This window comes from Salmo salar, chromosome 19 (assembly GCF_965601325.2).
Source record: "Salmo salar chromosome 19, fSalSal1, whole genome shotgun sequence".
NCBI lineage: Eukaryota > Metazoa > Chordata > Actinopteri > Salmoniformes > Salmonidae > Salmo > Salmo salar.
Window position 1 is genome coordinate 6,925,414 of NC_138309.1, and position 21,405 is coordinate 6,946,818.

Consider the following 21,405-nt stretch of genomic DNA (forward strand, 5'->3'; position numbering starts at 1 on the left):
CAAACGGGTTTTCCACATATGCATCCTTACTCAACAAACGCATCGCAACAAGAAGCGATTCATTATCATTTAGACACGTATCCTCCACTCCAATTTTAGACAATTTCGTTTTATTTCCAGTTTTCGATACTTCTGTTGTCGATTCACAACATTCTTCTTCGCCAAATGTACTCGACGCGCTGCTTAATTCGAACTCAGCATCCACTTCCGCCATCGTCCCGTTCACTTCAATCTAGCAAGGATCTTTCCTGCAGTGGCCATATTTGTTGATGTGTCACCAAAGATGGTGGATTAATGAAGATAGGACCTTCACGTGGGCAATAGTTCCCTCAGGACTTTTACGATTGTCAGTTCCGGGTCGGTCTACTTAGTTCATTGACTTTCATTCAACCAGAAAAAAAACTGGGGGAAAAGGGAGAGGGGTGTCTCGTTTTCTTTTCCGTCTCTGGTGTTACTGTCACCTCAGCGACTTGTTGGGGGTAACCAGCTGAGCTGGATCAGCTGTCAAGGAAAGTGTCGATTTTTTTGTAACATCGGAACCTTACCAAATGGATATATCATATAAGGTTGGTATTTGCAATGCAAACTATCAATCTATCTTATTTTCTGTCTAGTTAACAGAATACAGTTTAGTGGTAGCTAACGCGTTGGTTGGTTAGCTAGCTATCGTTAGCTAACTTGCTAGATGTGTTTAGCTAGCTATTTATATTGGTCGTTGTATTATTACTAGATATAAAATGACTTCAACATCAATATTCAGTGTATATGGCATTCAATATGACTAACGCTAGCCAGAATACCAGCTATGCATCATATTGCCACATTCAAAACAACTGGGAACTCCGAATAGGAAAAATCTTTTGAACGTTAACCCAACTCGGGCCAATTTCTAGAGCTCCGACGTCATGACTTTACTTCCTATGTTTCCGAGTTCCCAGTTGTTCTCAACGCGGCATATGAGTTAGCTAACGTAAGCTGTCTAGCCATCTGCGGCTTTTAAAGGCAGATATCCTTGTATACAAACTTTGGTTGTACTTGTTATATAGGGTATGTAGCTAAGTTATGTTATTGACTTTTGCCACAGGCAGAGTCATTACAAGAATACCACTGCCCACATCCTTTTCTAGAGGACCTTCAGCCATGGGGTGTTCTTCCAAAATACTTTAGTTGTGTTCGAATACTCATACTAACCATAGTATTTGTGACGTAAATTGAGTATATAGTATTGTTATTGGTCATAGTGTGGATATAGTTAGTATACCAAAAGTTCCCGGATATCGTACTAAATTCGCCAAAATACGAAGTATATCAGCAGTGGACACTTTCCATGCTTTTAGGGCCCATAATGCAATGCTTAAGAAAATAGGCGTGGCTTCACAACGTTTTCAGATTTGAAGAAAACAGAGGACAAAATGCAGCGGAAGTACAAGAGGGGATACAAATTCATTGCTTTAACCTATTATAAGAAATGTTAAGAAAATGTTGAGCAATGTAATAAGTTAATGACTTCAACAATAATCTACCTTACACATTATATTGGCTGACAATTTGTTAGCTACGCTGTCCTTACGAACAACACAGCGTATCATTACAGCAGTATGTACCGGTATGTTGTTAGCTAAAGTTAGTTGCCTACTTATACATCAAACTTGCCAGTATATTAACTATAGGCTAACTAACTACCCAATGTTTATTGACTTGATTATTCCTGTCATTCTTAGCTGGACACTCGGGTGCTTTCATAAATTCGCTCTGGCTATCTACTCCGATTTCAGGACACTCTCGTCTCAGTGTAGCAGAGCGCAGAATAATGAATTTACGAGTGCTCAACACCCGTTGAATGTGACTGGTGTCAGTAAAATGGTCAGAGTGAGGTGTTCTCTCATTTGTCTGGAAATAGCTAGCCAGCGTTAGCCAGTTAGCTTTGGTGCTTTACTGCCGTTGTGAGGTCAAAACGCTCAGATCAACCCTACTCTTCGGCCAGAGCGAAACGCGCTGAAATTACAAACAGACAATCTGACAATGCTCTGAATTTACGAGCGAACTCCAAGTCGTAAAACTTCTAACTAGTAATTTAAGCTAGCAAGAGGTTCCATAGCAACAGAATCAACTTCTGATAGACAGGTGAAGAGATGGTACGCTCAACTGAAAGCATACTGTTCATTTATAGTATACTAAAATGAACTAATAGTATATACAGTGAGGGGAAAAAAGTATTTGATCCCCTGCAGATTTTGTACGTTTGCCCACTGACAAAGAAATTATCAGTCTAGAATTTTAATGGTAGGTTTATTTGAACAGTGAGAGACAGAATAATAACAACAAAAAAATCCTGAAAAACACATGTCAAAAATGTTACAAAATGATTTGCATTTTAATGAGGGAAATAAGTATTTGACCCCTCTGCAAAACATGACTTAGTACTTGGTGGCGAAACCCTTGTTGGCAATCACAGAGGTCAGACGTTTCTTGTAGTTGGCCACCAGGTTTGCACACATCACAGGAGGGATTTTGTCCCACTCCTCTTTGCAGATCTTCTCCAAGTCATTAAGGTTTCGAGGCTGACGTTTGGCAACTCGAACCTTCAGCTCCCTCCACAGATTTTCTATGGGATTAAGGTCTGGAGACTGGCTAGGCCACTCCAGGACCTTAATGTGCTTCTTCTTCAGCCACTCCTTTATTGCCTTGGCCGTGTGTTTTGGGTCATTGACATGCTGGAATACCCATCCACGACCCATTTTCAATGCCCTGCCTGAGGGAAGGAGGTTCTCACCCAAGATTTTACGGTACATGGCCCCGTCCATCGTCTGTTTGATGCGGTGAAGTTGTCCTGTCCCCTTAGCAGAAAAACACCCCCAAAGCATAATGTTTCCACCTCCATGTTTGACGGTGGGGATGGTGTTCTTGGGGTCATAGGCAGCATTCCTCCTCCTCCAAACACGGCGAGTTGAGTTGATGCCAAAGAGCTCCATTTTGGTCTCATCTGACCACACCATTTTCACCCAGTTGTCCTCTGAATCATTCAGATGTTCATTGGCAAACTTCAGACGGGCATATATATGTGCTTTCTTGAGCAGGGGTACCTTGCGGGCGCTGCAGGATTTCAGTCCTTCATGGCGTAGTGTGTTACCAATTATTTTCTTGGTGACTATGGTCCCAGCTGCCTTGAGATCATTGACAAGATCCTCCCGTGTAGTTCTGGGCTGATTCCTCACCGTTCTCATGATCATTGCAACTCCACGAGGTGAGGTCTTGCATGGAGCCCCAGACCGAGGGAGATTGACAGTTCTTTTGTGTTTCTTCCATTTGCGAATAATCACACCAACTGTTGTCACCTTCTCACCAAGCTGCTTGGCGATGGTCTTGTAACCCATTCCAGCCTTGTGTAGGTCTACAATCTTGTCCCTGACATCCTTGGAGAGCTCTTTTGTCTTGGCCATGGTGGAGAGTTTGGAATCTGATTGATTGATTGCTTCTGTGGACAGGTGTCTTTTATACAGGTAACAAGCTGAGATTAGGAGCACTCCCTTTAAGAGGGTGCTGCTAATCTCAGCACGTTACCTGTATAAAAGACACCTGGGAGCCAGAAATCTTTCTGATTGAGAGGAGATCAAATACTTTTTTCCCTCACTGTAAATGGTATGCTAGTTGAAGTTTATTTAGATGGAACTAAAATATTTATGTAAAAATGGTGTCTGTGGACATGTTTTTCATTACCATAACAGTTTTTCAAGTTCCTGTAGAAACTCCAATCATTTTTAAAATAGATTTATTCACCCATGATCCATCATCTAGAGGAGCTGTTCTTAGATCAGCACAAGTTCATTTAATTTCTTCACTTATATTTCTTCAGAATGAGTATCTTATTCTCAAACACCCCCTGTAAATTACTTTACCTTTCCAAAAAACTAAAATTGGGAAAAACCTTGAGAACCATTACCTCGCCAACATGGAGGAATGAATGGGCTTTAGTCATGTGGTCAATTGTTTGCTGGTTCATAATGGCTGTCTCCTATTACTTGCAGATTGAGCTAAGGGCCTCTCATTACTGAAAAACACATTTCTAATTGCCACATCATTTTTAGGTCAGTTTCGGGAATGATAATAAGCTAATTCTAATGTATAGTTGATGGGTGTGCTGTGCTGGTAACTTTAATTATTTACTAGGACCACTGCTTACAACTATTGTATCTCTTATTATTATTATTATTATTATTATTATTATTATTATTATATATTTTGAAAACAATTGGATTGATTTAAGATGGGGTTTATAGAAATATGAGTTTATAAACCCTGTTTAATATACTTAAAGACACAATCTGGAGTTTTCAGGTAAGAGCATCTGCCACTTAAAGGAGTATTTTCCACATTTTGATATGTGTACCTGTTTTAACCCTTGCCTATACTATTGTTTGATATCCCAAGAAAGTTTTCGGTCAATATCCCACATATTTAGATACTTTATAGGCATATCATGTTACGCCATTTGCCCATAGGATCCCATTAAATGTAGAAATACGTCTAAAATACCTTCGAACCACACATCTCTGTCCTTTTATTTATATATATATATATATAACAAACTGTGAAGACCTTGGAGACATTACATAAGCATAAAGTTTTTATTTGGTATTTTGTTAAGACCACTTTTTTGACTTTTGAAAATACATGCACGCAATTACAGTCACGGGCATGACCCCACCATATTCTACAATTTAATTTGTCTGTCTCCCAGTTTTATCATTGGAATGTGCTACAAAACGAGGCAACAGTGTGCTTTAGGACCACACGGACACCACTGAGTGGGCTGACAGGCTGTGTGAAGGCAAAGCTTCTGGAAGGCTGAGCTTCTGGAAGGCTGGCTGGACCAGCACAGGAGAGTTAAGCATATTTCAGTGTACACGTTGCGCTCTTTCACCGAGTTGTTTAAAAATAACATTAACTGTCTACTCTTTAGTTGACTGATGTTGCTGGCAAGGTAACTGCTGTTAAACTTAACATACATTTTTTTTTTTAACTAGGGGTTATTCGCAGCGCTGAGCTAGGATTGTAACTGACATGTAATGTTAGCTATTGTTTCATTCCCTCTACTGAGATGAATGATTAAGCTAAGCTACTGAGTAGCTACTTCAGCAAGGTCAGCTCAAGCCTCAAGTTTCTTGTCAAATAGCGATATGAGATGGCTATTATGAGGTGGCTATTATTACTGTCTAACAGCAGTTGTTTGAATGGACGTTTTGTAGTCTTTGTTTTGTCACGTTTCAGAAGTAAATTAGCTTGGCAAGCTTTCACCAGTTGATGTACCGTTAGAGAGCTGGCCAAAAGTTGGCTTACGTTAGCTATTATTTTTCCCTCAATCAAACTAGACCTGAATCTTGCCAGCCATGGTCACAGTAATTTTTTGCCCTATAGGCAACTTCAATTGTGCAAAAATAACTTAAGAAATAGGTTAAATTACCAGAGATTCTCACATGGCCCTTAAGTTGTATTACTGGGCTATATCAGCCCATCTGCTGGATGTAGTTTGAAGAGAGCAGAGTTGGAGAGAATTGCACTTTCTCTTGAGCAATTTTTATAGCCTACCTTTTAGAAGTGGGAAGATTTTCAGATGGAGAAATATGGGTGATCAATATTTAGGCCTATTTCTAGGTAATGTCGTAAACTATAGCCTAACCATGGGCCTATTCAGGAAGTACATTTTTTTGGAAAGAACTGCCTGTACTTCTCCGCCCATGTATACTTAGGTTATAGCCTACTCTATTTAATTGAGACCACACACGCACCTGATCTCGCAGGTATGGCTACTGAACTGGAGGCAGCAAGAATGCTGACAGTGACACTTGCTACGTTTTGCATAGACCTATCGGATATAGCCTACCTTTTAGGGGGACTATTTGCAGGCAGAGACAAATAAATGGGTAATCCATACTTATTGAAAATGAAAAGGCGCAACTCTCGCCCACCATAGTAGCCTAACCTATGTGCGTGTTGTGCCTTTTCCTTTTCAATTATGATAAAACATTTTGATTGCACTTCGACTCATGCTAGTTGGGCGCCCTCCACTTCTTTTCATTATCAATATTTATTTACAGACACTGTAGTAAACTAGAGTCAAATCATATTTAAGTTCATTTCATATTCAAGGTAACTGCCACGTGATTCTCTGCCCATGTAGGCATCCTACTCTTATTTCAATTTAGACCACACATACTAGGCGCACTTGAACTCTCAAACCCAACTAGGAGAGGTAGGCTACTGAAGTTGAAGCAGCGAATTCTGTGTGTGAATAATGCCAAAAAGATATGCTTTTAATACAATAGGTAGGCTAATGCAGAAAGGACCATTTCAAAATATTATGTGGAACAACAAAAATATATTCATCCCATAGTTGTCTGTCTGACCGTCCGCTCCCACCTGCAGCATGAAATATGCCGACTGCGCCGCAATGATCTCTGTCGGGACCCACAGGTCCCGCAGGCATCTGGCGGAATGCAGCCCTCTAGTGCAGTCAGTACACAACACTATGCTCATCATGTCTTAGCAGGATCAGATGGTGACAGGGGTCCCAGCAGGGTCAGACAGCCAGGGAAGACCTGTCTATAGATATCAGGTGAATTTTGAAGCATATTCAGTGAATGAGACAAAGTTCCATCTTGAATTGATGGGTAGAACTAGAGTAGCTACAGGACATCAGCTTAAGTTTAAAGCTACAGTTTGGAATCTGGGAATAATGGTAATTTCAATTATTTCACCATTCTTTTCTTGGATAATATAATGTATAAATGTACACCAAGGTAATTCTTTGTCGTGCCTCATTTTAGGAGGATCAGATGGTGACAGGGGTCTCAGCAGAGTCAGGCAGCCAGGGAAGACCAGTCTGTGACAGAGGTGAGGTGAATTTTTGCAGGTACCACACTTGATTCTCTCTGGTCAGCAAACACTGGACAAGCCAGAAGCTATTTGACAATCTTGCAAGGGTTGATAGAAGCTTTTCCTGATGACACAAAACATGGAAAACAGAAATGTGAGGAAGACCTGGGAGCCGCTATTGATGATGATGATGATGATGATGATGATGGATGGATACAGATATGTTAGAATGCCCAGTCATGTTCATATAATCTCAGACATAAATTACTGCAGTTTAAGACCATCCATAGAACGTACTATATTCTTTTGAAGGTATAAAGCACAAAAGGGGACATATGTTGTTGTCTTGTGAAGGCTGGCTGAATTCTGGCAAAGATGATGTTCTTTTATGTCAGCATGTCTACTAGAGGTCAACCGATTAATGGGCATGGCCGATTTAATTAGGGCCGATTTCAAGTTTTCATAACAATCTGTAATCGTCATTTTTGGATGCCGATTATGGCCGATAACATTGCATTCCACGAGGAAACTGCGTGCCAGGCTGACCACCTGTTACGCGAGTGCAGCAAGGTGCCAAGGTAAGTTGCTAACTAGCATTAAACTTATCTTACAAAAAAATATAAATCTTCACATAATCACTACTTAACTACACATAGTTGATGATATTACTAGGTTAACTAGCTTGTCCTGTGTTGCATATAATCAATGTGGTGCCTGTTAATGTATCATCAAATCACAGCCTACTTCGTCAAAAGGTGATGATTTAACAAAGGCGCATTCGTGAAAAAAGCACAATTGTTGCACGAATGTACCTAACCATAAACCTCTTTTGCCTTTCTTAAAATCAATACACAAGTATATGTTTTTAAACCTGCATATTTAGTTAAAATAAATTCATGTTAGCAGGCAATATATTAACAAGGGAAATTGTGTCACTTCTCTTGCCTTCATTTCACGCAGAGTCAAGGTATATGCAAGAGTTTGGGCCGCCTGGCTCGTTGCGAACTGTGTTCTTCCTAACAAAGACCGTAATTAATTTTCCAGAATTTTGCATAATTAAGACATAACATTGAAGGTTGTGCAATGTAACAGCAATATTTAGGGTTACCCTTAAAGTGCCTATAAGAACATCCAATAGTCAACGGTATATGAAATACAAATGGTATAGAGAGAAATAGTCGACGCGTCATAATTCCTATAATAACTACAACCTAAAACATCTTAACTGGGAATATTGAAGAACTGGGAATATTGAACCACCAGCTTTCATATGTTCTGAGCAAGGAACTTAAACGTTAGCTTTTTTTACATGGCACATATTGCACTTTTACTTTCTTCTCCAACACTGTTTTTATATATATATATATATATTGGCAGATTAAACGGTATCGGCTTTTTTTGCTACTCCAATAATCGTTATCGGCGTTGAAAAATCATAATCGGTCGACCTCTGTCTCCAGATTTTCCCTTCTCCCTGTTTTTGTTTGCTATGGCACCCCTCATTTCTCTATTACAGCTAATGATTAATAAGGATGTGAACTTCATATATCCTAACATATCACTTTCCAACCTTGTTGAGGATGGCTCGTCAGGCTCAAAAAGCCTCAAATTTGCCAGGATGGCCACCAATTTGTCAAGCCTTGTGTTGGTCAGCCTGTTGTGTGTGTTCCCAAACAAGGACCAGTTGTGCTCTGAGGCGGCTGATGTTGGTGGGATTTGGAGGATGATGGAGGCAACAGGAGAAAGAGCCTCAGATCCACAAAGTCCCTTCCACCAGGTGGCTGATGAGGTATGTTGGCACGACTGCCATATTGCATCTCCATCCCAAAGCCCTTGCTTGGAAGTGTACTTTGCCAGATTGCCAAGAACCTTGCCCTCATCCAGGCCGAGGTGGCGAGACATGGTAGTGATGACACCATAGGCCTTGTTGATATCTGCACCAGACAGGATGCTCTTGCCAGCATACTTGGGGTCCAACATGTACGCTGTGGCGTGTATGAGCTTCAGGCAGAGGTCTTCACACTTTTTGATTTATTTCAGAACTGCAGTTTATTCTACTTGGCTCAACAGTGAAGTGGGCAGGGCAGTACGGATTTCTTCTCTTGCATCTGCAAGCAGAGTCTGAACATCAGACAGGATGGTATTGTCTCATTGACTGCCTTCAGCTCATCTGCAAAGTAGAGACCGGTGTGTCTGTTGTCCCTTGTGTCTGTGCTCTTGTAGATTACTGGTTGAGGGGTGGCGATGATGTAGTTAATTATTCCTTGCCCACGAACATTCAACCACCCATCAGAGAGGATTGCAATGCAGTCTGCTTTCTCTATGATTTGCTTGACCTTCACTTGAACTCTGCATCCAGCAAATGAGTAGATAAAGCATGTCTGGTTGGAGGGGTGTATGCTGGGCGAAGAACATTCAGAAATCTCTTCCAATACACATTGCCTGTGAGCATCAGAGGTGAACCAGTTGCATATACACAGCTCGAGCAAAACATTCATCAGAATTTCTCTGACTACGTTCCTCCATTGAGTCAAAAAAACATCTGATTCCAGGAAGACCATGAGCTGTTGCTATCAATGAGGTGTCTGATTCCACATTTTCACCTTGAGTAGAAGTAGAGGGACTTTTGTCAGAGGTTGCTCGTTCTGAGTGCTGAGGGAACTTTATGCACTTGGCCAGATGATTCTGCATCTTTGTTGCATTCTTCACATATGATTTGGCACAGTATTTGCAAATGTACACATATTTTCCTTCTACATTAGCTGCAGTGACAGGTCTCCACACATCAGATAGTGCCTGTGGCATTTTCCTGTAAAGATTTGAAAAAAATGAGTAAAAACAAATGCAATTCCATGTACAGATACATAGCTAAGCAGTTAGAATAAACAACTCCTTTGTAAGAACAATGTTTTAAAATGAAATGGAAACAGGTGAATTAATACTCCTCAGTTAGCAGGCTCAAGCAAGCTAAAACCCACATGGTAGCAACAACTAACTAGCAGAAATTGTTAACAAGTTACAAATGATTTAAACACACTTTTATGTAGGCTACTATTTAATAGTTAACACAAAATAATGTATGTCATATAAAATATATTTACCCCACACAGTTTTGTAATCAAGCATGTAGTCCTTGGCTTAGACAGTGTACAGTCGTGGCCAAAAGTTTTGAGACTGACACAAATATAAATTTTCACAAAGTCTGCTGCCTCAGTTTGTATAATGGCAATTTGCATATACTCCAGAATGTTATGAAGAGTGATCAGATGATTTGCAAAGTCCATATTTGCCATGCAAATGAACTGAATCCCCCAAAAACATTTCCACTGCATTTCAGCCCTGCCACAAAAGGACCAGCTGACATCATGTCAGTGATTCTCTCATTAACCTCTTACATCTAGATGTTCCGCTAGCGGAACGCCTCGCCAATATCCAATGATGGGGCGTGGCGCGAATTACAAACTCCTCAAAAATCCCCAAACTTCCATTTTTCAAACATATGACTATTTTTCACCATTTTAAAGACAAGACTCTCCTTTAAAGACAAGACTCTGAAGTAATAGGATTTTTAAGGTTTTGAAAATCGCGCCACAGGCTGGCAGTGGCTGTTACGTAGGTGGGACGCAAGCGTTTGATAAAAATGTAATTTACGTTCAAACGGCTCTCCTGTGAATTAGTGACCCGCGACATAAGCCTAGTTTCCTGAATCGGGTCACGTGTTATTTCATAGTTTCGATGTCTTCACTATTATTCTACAATGTAGAAAATGGTACAAATAAAGAAACCCTTCAATTAGTCGGTGTCAACATTTTTGACTGGTACTGTATATTCATTATAATACCATTATTTATTTTGTGTTGAGTTTCACTATTTATCAAGGCCACTTAGCGCTTATAATGATGTTTAAGCTGCTGATGTTTTCATCATTTGACTGCCCGAATTTTGACCGTGGTTGGGGTATTTTTATTTTATTTTGTCGTTATTAAAAATAAGTTGTTACCATCTTCCAACACATGCTTTCTGTTTCATAGTTGTAACAAAGGCACTCCATGAATAATAACATTGATTGAAAGCCTACAGTAACAAACTAATAAATGCTGTTGTGGTATTGGAATAACATACAAATCGTATTCTGTTACTCAAGGCTTTCATAAACGCAACCAAATTATTGTTTTTGCTATAGCATATTTGAAATATATTAATTACACTTATGTTGCAGTCAGAATGACTGCTCATTAGTTTGACACCCAGCGGTTGTAGGGTTAAGTGCTTTAAAGAATATATTTTCAGTGTGTGAATTTTACTTGCAAATGTCTATGAACCCTGTATAGGCTACTTTCTCAGCCCTCAAATGAAAGACAAAATCACCTGTTTATTGAAATGATGAGTGCACTATTGGCTTTCCTGTCAGATCTTGACCCGTGTCAGTATTTTTTTGTCATTTGTGCCAGTAGCTTTCTTTTGGTACTGGCCCGGTGTGCCACTGTCAAATTTACCTGAATGTCAAGCCCTGCTGTGTGCGGTGCGTGTAGGGCCTATATGTGACCCGATTCAGGAAACTAGGTGTATGTCGCAAGTCACGACTTACGTGTAGAGCCGTTTGAATGTAAAAACATATATATTTTTTTATCAAAATGCAGTTTTTCGCAGAAATGCCTTCAGGAACATGTGAACTTTCATGTGCCTTAATAACGAACGTGTATGCCATCTGTAAATACGAATAAAATGGATAAATTATGAACCTTGTTGGTTAAGCCATAGAAAAAGTCAGCAATCTTCACACTAGCCATGATTGGCTGAGATAATGAGTGGGCTGGACATGCCGAGAGAGGAGTTCGGATTGGTCTGCCGTAGATGGCTTTTGTCTATTTGAGCTCGTCAGTCTGTGTTGGTAATCCTGTCAAACGCGGCTTTAAAAAATATATATATATATATATATTTTGTAGTGAAGCTGCATAAGTGTTGCTCTCCACTTTCTGGAGAATCAAGTTTTGAAATCAGTGGAATTAGAGTATGATAGCTAAAGTGATGGAGAAAATACCTGTCTCCGGATTACATATTCAAACTAAGGGTGACCGTGGCATGGCATCCGTGACAGGGAGACACGTCCATCATGCATGATAGTCCTGCATTAGCTAGCTACATTTTCAGATATTACACGTTTTCTAATTTTGACCGAAAGTGGTTTCCATTCAAGCTAAAGTGTACTGTTAGCTAGCTAGCTGATAGCTGACATTATTATTTGTTTCCCAGAGCCGTTTGCTGTTCTAGTTAGAGCCTAATGTTAGCTAGCTAACATTGAACATGGTTGGTTAGCACCCAGCACTGTGGCATTGTTGTGGCAATACCAAAAATATTATATTCGCCATGTCACTAAGCAAAAAACAAACAACCAAAACAGCGATAGCCACTACAATGTCAAATCAGATTTTTTGTCATGAGTAGAGTACCATTCAATTGTTTTTGTAGACCCATGACTATGGTGTGTTGACATTAACCTGTTGACGTTAGCTAGCTATGTATGGAATGCAGGCACATCAGGTTCTGTATGGAATGCAGGCACATCAGGTTCTGCATGGAATGCAGGCACATTATGGAACACAGGCCAGGTCATTATCAATTATATTTGTATTTATTTTTTAAATGGTGTGACCAAATCATGTGCTGTGGAAAAAGTTAGTGTAGAACCCCTGATTTGCCCAGCTGGGTTAACCTCTCTAGGGCAGGCGGGACGAATTCGTCCCACCTACGTAACAGCCAGTTGAATCCTGTGGCGCGATTTTCAAATACCTTAAAAATCCTATTACTTCAATTTCTCAAACATATGACTATTTTACAGCTATTTAAAGATAAGACTCTCGTTAATCTAACCACACTGTCCGATTTCAAAAAGGCTTTACAACGAAAGCAAAACATTAGATTATGTCAGCAGAGTACCCAGCCAGAAATAATCAGACACCCATTTTTCAAGCTAGCATATAATGTCACAAAAACCCAGAAGACAGCTAAATGCAGCACTAACCTTTGATGATCTTCATCAGATGACAACCCTAGGACATTATGTTATACAATACATGCATGTTTTGTTCAATCAAGTTCATATTTATATCAAAAAACAGCTTTTTACATTAGCATGTGACGTTCAGAACTAGCATACCCCCCGCAAACTTCCGGGGAATTTACTAACAATTTACTAAATTACTCACGATAAACGTTCACAAAAAGCATAACAATTATTTTAAGAATTATAGATACAGAACTCCTCTATGCACTCGATATGTCCGATTTTAAAATAGCTTTTTGGTGAAAGCACATTTTGCAATATTCTAAGTACATAGCCCAGCCATCACGGGCTAGCTATTTAGACACCCGGCAAGTTTAGTCTTCACCAAAATCAGATTTACTATTATAAAAGTTTGATTACCTTTTGTTGTCTTCGTCAGAATGCACTCCCAGGACTGCTACTTCAATAACAAATGTTGGTTTGGTCCAAAATAATCCATCATTATATCCGAATAGCGGCGTTTTGTTCGTGCGTCCCAGACACTATCCGAAATGGTAAATCAGGGTCGCGCGCATGGCGCAATTCGTGACAAAAAATATCTAAATATTCCATTACCGTACCTCGAAGCATGTCAACCGCTGTTTAAAATCAATTTTTATGCAATTTATCTCGTAAAAAAGCGATAATATTCCGACCGGGAATCTCCTTTTCGGCAAACAGAGGAAAAAAACACAAAGACGGGGGCGACCAGTGCACGCGCCTAAGCCCACAGTCCCTTGATCGACCACTTGACAAAGGCGATAATGTGTTTCAGCTTTGGGCTGGAATGACACCATTCATGTTTTTCCCGGGCTCTGAGAGCCTATTGGAGCCGTGGGAAGTGTCACGTTACCGCAGAGATCCTTTGTAATTGAATGAGATGTCAAAGAAAGACAATAAATGGTCAGACAGGCCACTTCCTGTAAAGGAATCTCTCAGGTTTTGACCTGCCATTTGAGTTCTGTTATACTCACAGACACCATTCAAACAGTTTTAGAAACTTTGGAGTGTTTTCTATCCAAAGCCAATAATTATATGCATATTCTAGTTACTGGGCAGGAGTAGTAACCAGATTAAATCGGGTACGTTTTTTTATCCAGCCGTGTCAATACTGCCCCCTAGCCCTAACAGGTTAACGGTAAGAAGGAAAAGGAAATTAAAGTGGCATCATTATCGCTGTCTGTTACTGTAAAAGGAAGTAGTGTTAGTCCCATTAAAGCAAAAGTTCCCATTAAAACTGTTAGCCTACCTCCTGCCCTGTCAAATTCCAATGGGTATCCTCTAGGCCTAGGCTATATGTGCAATTTATGCTGGAAGTGTTTCATATTACTTAGTTAGTGATGTCAGACTTTCATTCCCATTCATATCTCTCTCTACCCCACATCCCTCTCTGTCTCTGTGTGTCAGGTGTGAAGCTGAGGAAAACCATGGAGCAGTCTGACCCAGCCTCTGCCTCAGACCTGACCCAGGGGTCAGAGGTCAACTCCCTGCCGAAGGCGTCATCAGGGATCAACAAGAGCAACAGGAGTGACACAACGATGGAGGAAAATGAGGTCTATGCAGAAAGGGGGAATGATGTCGAACAGGAGAGTCTGGAGGGAGATGGGATACAACACAAGAAGAAGAAAAAGTGCCAGCAAGAGGGTGGAGAGGAGTCTGTCAATGTGGACATTAGCTGTGACATTGGGACAGCCTCAATGGAAGACGCAAGAACTCTTGTAGATGGGACAACTGAACGTCCATTCTCGGTCTTGGATGAGGTAATGGAAAGCACCAACTCAGTTTTGGAGGTGACGATAGAAAGCTTGTCGTCGCTTCTGGGCAAGGCAGTGGAATCTCCACCCGCTATTCTAGTTGGAGTGGGTGACTGCTCAACCTCTATTCCGAACAGAGACGCAGAATCTCAACCAGCTGTTGTCGATGGCCCCCTCAAATGCTCCGTGGAACCCTCCCCCACAAAGGAAAACGTCATTCAAGGTTCAGTAGTCACCAATAGCCCAGCCACGCCCTCCACACCCAGCCCTGCCTTTGCAGACCCTGGAATTTCCAGTCCACGAACGATGGCCCCCACGAACACCAACTCTTCGCCCAGCCCCTACGACACGGACTGCAGCCGCAAGCTCATGACTGAGATCCAGCGGTCGGTCTCCCAGGAGTCCCTATTGGATGAGCTGGAGCAGGAGTTGTTCTCCTGCCAGCTGCCCGAGAGAGGGGGAGGGGGGCGCAAGGGTGGACCCCATGTCAATGGCATGCAGGCTGACCAGGACGGCTCCCCAATGGTTTTCGAGAAGTGCATCCAGTACAAGTATGTGCAGCAGGAAAAGGCTATCAAAAGGTAATAAATACCATGGTGATGTGTAACAAAGTCATGAAGTTTGTTAGCAGTTTATGTTACTCTTCAATAACACAGACCCCAAAGCAAATCAGGTGGAAAAAAATAGGTTTATTCAAAGGGGACAAATCATAGATGTTATACTGAGAGGTAGATGTTCATTCTCCCCTGTCCTCAGTGATTCTCTCTACAGAACAAAGGGACAGGATGTAGTTTTATAACCCAACCCTAGCCTGTGGTTGACCAATAAGAATTCCTTGCAAGATTCCTTGTATCTTGTTTCAGGCTCAATGCCTAGACAAATTCCTCCCATGTCTCTGACCCATTGATAATTAATTCCCCTTTACAGAAAAAACACTATTTCCATTGATTGTTAATTCCCTCTTGACCTTAAATTACACCACGCGTACTAATCTTCAAAATATTCTTACAAGTTGTATGTCGCTATAATTTGGTATATTGTGTGCCAAGTAAACATTCACATGATACCAGTGTAGGTCTACTGTATATCCCTGCCTTTTTTGTGGATAGATGAATTATCCTATCATATTTTTATGCACTTTCTGCAATCACAAGCTGAAATATCCCAAACTTGTTCTGTAGAAAATACCCTCTTGTCTATTTGAAAAGTTAGGCTAAGTTATGCTTTTTAATAGAGATCTTGTACTTTTGAAGGACAAAAACATATTTCATATACCATTTCCATCCCTGTTCATGCGTCTGTGTGGCTGTACCCTTACGCTTGGATTGTTGACCTTATAGGCTGCTGGATGAAAACAACAAGCACCAGGAGCTGGTCCTGGCTATCTGCTCAGAGAAGGACACCATGAGGGAAGAACTGAAGAGGAGGGTGGAGACTGAGAAAAAGCACATGTGCACCGTGAAGAAGGTAAGCACTCCAACTCCAGACTGGTGTCACGTCCATCAAGCTGCCTCATGGCTGTTCCCTTATGGGCTGTCTGGATCGGACAAGGCTGGCTTACTTACTCCAACGGTTTCCATTTAGACATCAGTGTAATCAGGTTACTACTACTGCACCAGTAGCTAGAATATGCATATAATTATGGGCTTTGGATAGAAAACACCCAGGCGTTGTAGGGAGGTCATACAGGCACGTGGAGGCCACACACACTACTGAGCCTCATTTTGACTTGTTTTAAGGACATTACATCAAAGTTGCATTAGCCTGTAGTATGGTTTTCCACTTTAATTTTGAGTGTGACTCCAAATGCAGACCTCCATGGGTTGATAAATTGGATTTCCATTGATTATTTTTGTGTGATTTTGTTGTCAGCACATTCAACTATGTAAAGAAAAAAGTATTTAATTAGATTATTCATTTCATTTAGATCTAGGATGTGTTGTTTAAGTGTTCCCTTTATTTTTTTGAGCAGTATATTTTCTGAACGTCATGCGCCAATGTAAAATGGGGTTTATGGATATAAATATGAACTTGATCGAACAAAAAATGCATGTATTGTGTAACATGATGACCTAGGTGTGTCATCTGATGAAGATCGTCAAAGGTTAGTGCTTCATTTAGCTGTGTTTTGGGTATTTGTGATGCATCTAGTTGCTGGGAAAATGGCTGTGTGGTTATTTGTGTTTATCTACTCTCCTAACATAATCTAATGTTTTGCTTTCGCTGTAAAGCCTTTTTGAAATCGGACAACGTGGTTCGATTCAGGAGAAGTGTATCTATAAAATGGTGTAAAATAGTCCTATGTTTGAGAACTTTGAATTATGACATTTTGTGGTTTTAAATTTGGTGCTCTGCTCTGATTTTTCACTGGCTGTTGAATAGTGTGAACTGTGGGTGGGACGCTAGCGTCGTCTTCCATTACCTGTTTTGAGGAAATGGCGTTAGTCATTCTCATGGGTCTCCCTGTCAGCATCTCATGGGGAGAGAGACCAGTCACTATGTTGGGTCTCTTTCAGAAGAGCCTTTGCCACAGCTGTTGCTGTAGCTCTCCTGCAAGGAAAACCTTCAATCCATTTTGAAAATGTGTCAACAATCACCAAACAATACTTGTTCCCCTCACAAGGGTTCAACTCAATGAAGTCCATCATCAAGTGCTCAAAAGGGCCCTCTGTCCTTGGATGTGACTGGACGCGTCCAACATTATTAGTCATACAGATCACACATTTCTTTATAAAAATGTAAAGCAAATAGAGTAAATCCTACTGTACTCCAATATTTTTTTATTTACACCATCCCTCCTTTTGACACATGGTCTTGACAGACAACTGAGGGGGAAGTCTAGCACTTTCCATAGTTTGAACAGTGGTGACAACAGCATAGCCTACTAAAGGGTCACCCTTGTCGTTTCATTTCCAGGTTCCTCACCATGTCCTGGGCAAAAATGTCAGGTGATTCAACGTAGCCTTGTGACAAAACTGTCCATTTTTACCCTGGAAACATAAGATGACCAATGCTGTGACCCAGGGTCAACGGGGATGCTGAAGAATGCTTTCGCCAAACCTATAACCAAGAAACAACAGCTCTTGGGAAAGAATAGTAATTGTGTTCGGCACAAGGGGTGCTCTTGCGTGAACAGCATCATTAACTATTCTAAGATCTTCCACAAAATGATATTCACCAGATGGCCTTCTAACAGGTAAAATAAGGGTGTTACAGGGATCGTTTGGGCATGGGATCAAAGCCCCATTTTCAACCAGGGCCTGACGCATGGGAATTAATACCCGTTTCTGCACTAGGGATAGTGCAGACGTCAGCCACACACTCCTATGGAAAACTCCCGATGGTGCATGAAGCCAGAAGTATTTTAATTGGAAGCGCGCGATATTGCTGAATGGGGCCGAATGGCACCAAAAAATTGCTCAGTATCATGGTAAAAGTAGCTTTTACTAGCAAAGGATCATGTTCAATATAGTTGTTTTCATCCTGACTGAGGGAGTCTATTTTTTTTTAAATGTCTATGAACCTGATGAAAGCCTACTGTGATCTTTGCCGTAGAAGAACCTAGCCAGGTCAACTATGGAAAACCAAACGGACCGCAAATGTTTTATGTCTGTCTGTCTCTGTCTGTCTCTGTCTGTCTCTGTCTGTCTCTGTCTGTCTGTCTCTGTCTGTCGCTTATGGGCTACCATCACAACTCGGTTAGGCTAGATTGGATTACCCCATGAGAAAAAAGTGGATTATATATACATTATGAAATCATTCTCGATTCTGTACTTTTATATGATTGTAGACTATCTTTATCATTTGTGCAATCCTCCATCTCCATACTCTTTTTTTTCCCCCATTCTTTCATCCTCTGTCAGCCCCATAGACATTGATCAGCCCCTCCATCTCCACTTGAGTCTTGTTGACTCCACACACTCCTCTGGATAGCACACCACACCCTCTTAGGTGCATGTGTGAAGAGTGAGCCTGCTCTTAGCCCATGATTGGTCTGCACGTGGTCCTGTGTGACAAATGTAAACTCAGCAAAAACCAGAAATGGAATAATGTGTCCCTGAACAAAGGGGGGGTCAAAATCAAAAGTAACAGTAACAGTCAGTATCTGGTGTGGCCACCAGCTGCATTAAGTACTGCAGTGCATCTCTTCCTCATGGACTGCACCAGATTTGCCAGTTCTTGCTGTGAGATGTTACCCCACTCTTCCACCAAGGCACCTGCAAGTTTCCAGACATTTGTGGGGGGAATGGCCCTAGCCCTCACCCTCCGATCCAACAGGTACCAGACGTGCTCAATGGGATTGCGATCCGGGCTCTTTGCTGGCCATGGCAGAACACTGACATTCCTGTCTTGCAGGAAATAACGCACAGAACGAGCAGAATGGCTGGTGGCATTGTCATGCTGGAGGGTCATGTCAGGATGAGCCTGCAGGAAGGGTACCACATGAGGGAGGAGGATGTCTTCCCTGTAACGCACAGCATTGAGATTGCCTGCAATGACAACAAGCTCAGTCCGATGATGCGGTGACATACCGCCCCAGACCATGAAGGAACCTCCACCTCCAAATCGATCCCGCTCCAGAGTACAGGCCTCGGTGTAACGCTCATTCCTTCGACGATAAATGTGAATCCGATAATCACCCCTGGTGAGACAGAACCGCGACTCGTCAGTGAAGAGCACTTTTTGCCAGTTCTGTCTGGTCCAGCGACGGTGGGTTTGTGCCCATAGGCGACGTTGTTGCCAGTGATGTCTGGTGAGGACCTGCCTTTACAACAGGCCTACAAGCCCTCAGTCCAGGCTCTCTCAGCCTATTCTGGACAGTATGGGCACTGATGGAGGGATTGTGTTTTCCTGGTGTAACTCAGGCAGTTGTTGTCATCCATCCTGTACCTTTCCCGCAGGTGTGATGTTTGGATGTACCAATCCTGTGCAGGTGTTGTTACACGTGGTCTGCCACTGTGAGGACCGTCCTGTCCTGTCCTGTCTCCCTGTAGCGTTGTTTTAGGTGTCTCACAGTACGGACATTGCAATTTATTGCCCTGGCCACATCTGCAGTCCTCATGCCTCCTTGCAGCATGCCTAAGGCACGTTCACACAGATGAGCAGGGACCCTTGGGCATCTTTCTTTTGGTGTATTTCAGAGTTAGTAGAAAGGTCTCTTTTAGTGTCCTACGTTTTCATAACTGTGACCTTAATTGCCTACCGTCTGTAAGCTGTTAGTGTCTTAACGACCGTTCCACAGGTGCGTGCTCGTTAATTGTTTATGGTTCTTTGAACAAGCATGGGAAATGGTGTTTAACCTCTTATGCAAGGGGGCAGTATTTTCACGTCCGGATGAAAAGCGTGCCCAAAGTAAACTGCCTGTTACTCAGGCCCAGAAGCTAGATTTGGATAGAAAACACTCTAAAGTTTCCAAAACTGTTAAAATAATATCTTGTGAGTATAACAGAACTCATTTGGCAGGCAAAAACCTGAGGAAAAATCCATCCAGGAAGTGGGAAATCTGAGGTTTGTAGTTTTTCAAGTGATTGCCTATCCAATATCCAGTGTAAATGGCGTCAGATTGCACTTCCAAAGGCTTCCACTAGATGTCAACAGTCTTTAGAAAGTTGTTTCAGGTTTCTATTGTGAAAGGGGTGCGAATAAGAGCTGTTTCAACAATTGGTCAGGCTGAAAGCCTTTAGTTTAGTCTAGCGTGTGAGCGCAAGCTCCGTTCCCTTTCCTTTCTAATGACAACGGAATTGTCCGGTTGGAGTATTATTGAAGATTTATTATAAAAATATGCTAAAGATTGATTATATACGTCGTTTGACATGTTTCTACGAACTGTAATGGAACTTTTTGGACTTTTTGTCTGGACTTTGTGCCCGCGCTTTGTGCATTTGGAATAGTGAACTAAACGCGAGAACAAAAAGGAGTTATTTGGACATAAATTATGGACTTTATCGAACAAAACAAACATTTATTGTGGAACTGGGATTCCTGGGAGTGCATTCCGATGAAGATCATCAAAGGTAAGTGAATATTTATAACGCTATTTTTGACTTTTGTTGACTCCACAACATGACGGGTATCTGTATGGCTTGTTTTGGTGGCTGAGCGCTGTACTCAGGTTATCGCATGGTGTGCTTTCACCGTAAAGCTTTTTTGAAATCTGACACAGCGGTTGCATTAAGGAGAAGTTTATCTTTAATTCTATGCATAACACTTGTATCTTTCATCAACGTTTATGATGAGTATTTCTGTAAATTGATGTGGCTCTCTGCAAATTCACCGGTTGTTTTGGAGGCAAAACATTACTGAACATAACGCGCCAATGTAAACTGAGATTTTTGGATATAAATATGAACTTTATCGAACAAAACATACATGTATTGTGTAACATGAAGTCTTATGAGTGCCATCTGATGAAGATCAAAGGTTAGTGATTCATTTTATCTCTATTTCTGCTTTTTGTGACTCCTCTCTGGCTGGAAAATGGCTGTATGTTTTTTTGTGACTAGGCGCTGACCTAACATAATCGCATGGTATGCTTTCGCCGTAAAGCCTTTTGGAAATCGGACACTGTGGTTGGATTAACAAGAAGTTCATCTTTAAAATGGTGTATAATACTTGTATGTTTGAGGAATTTTTATTGAGATTTCTGTTGTTTGAATTTGGCGCCTTGCAATTTCACTGCCAAAAGAAGTTAAACCCTTTACAATGAAGATCTGTGAAGTTATTTGAATTTTTATG

The 21,405-nt window shown here is 41.3% G+C and overlaps 1 protein-coding gene across 6 annotated transcripts in view; it reads left to right on the plus strand.

The window, feature by feature from the left end:
* The first annotated feature begins 224 nt into the window (after positions 1-224).
* ccdc186 (coiled-coil domain-containing protein 186) overlaps positions 225-21,405 on the plus strand; it is a 149,773-nt gene continuing 128,592 nt past the window's right edge. The window contains exons 1-5 of one of the 6 annotated variants that reach the window (XM_082965585.1): positions 227-566; positions 6,825-6,891; positions 8,552-8,662; positions 14,324-15,251; positions 16,011-16,137. In XM_082965585.1, the coding sequence (XP_082821711.1) occupies positions 14,344-15,251; positions 16,011-16,137 (1,035 nt within the window). In that variant the 5' untranslated portion in view covers positions 227-566; positions 6,825-6,891; positions 8,552-8,662; positions 14,324-14,343. Of the gene's footprint in view, positions 567-4,857; positions 4,982-6,824; positions 6,911-8,551; positions 8,663-14,323; positions 15,252-16,010; positions 16,138-21,405 lie in introns of those variants that run through there. The other 5 variants (XM_045702015.2, XM_014157070.3, XM_045702014.2 and 2 more) reach the window with 5 other exon arrangements.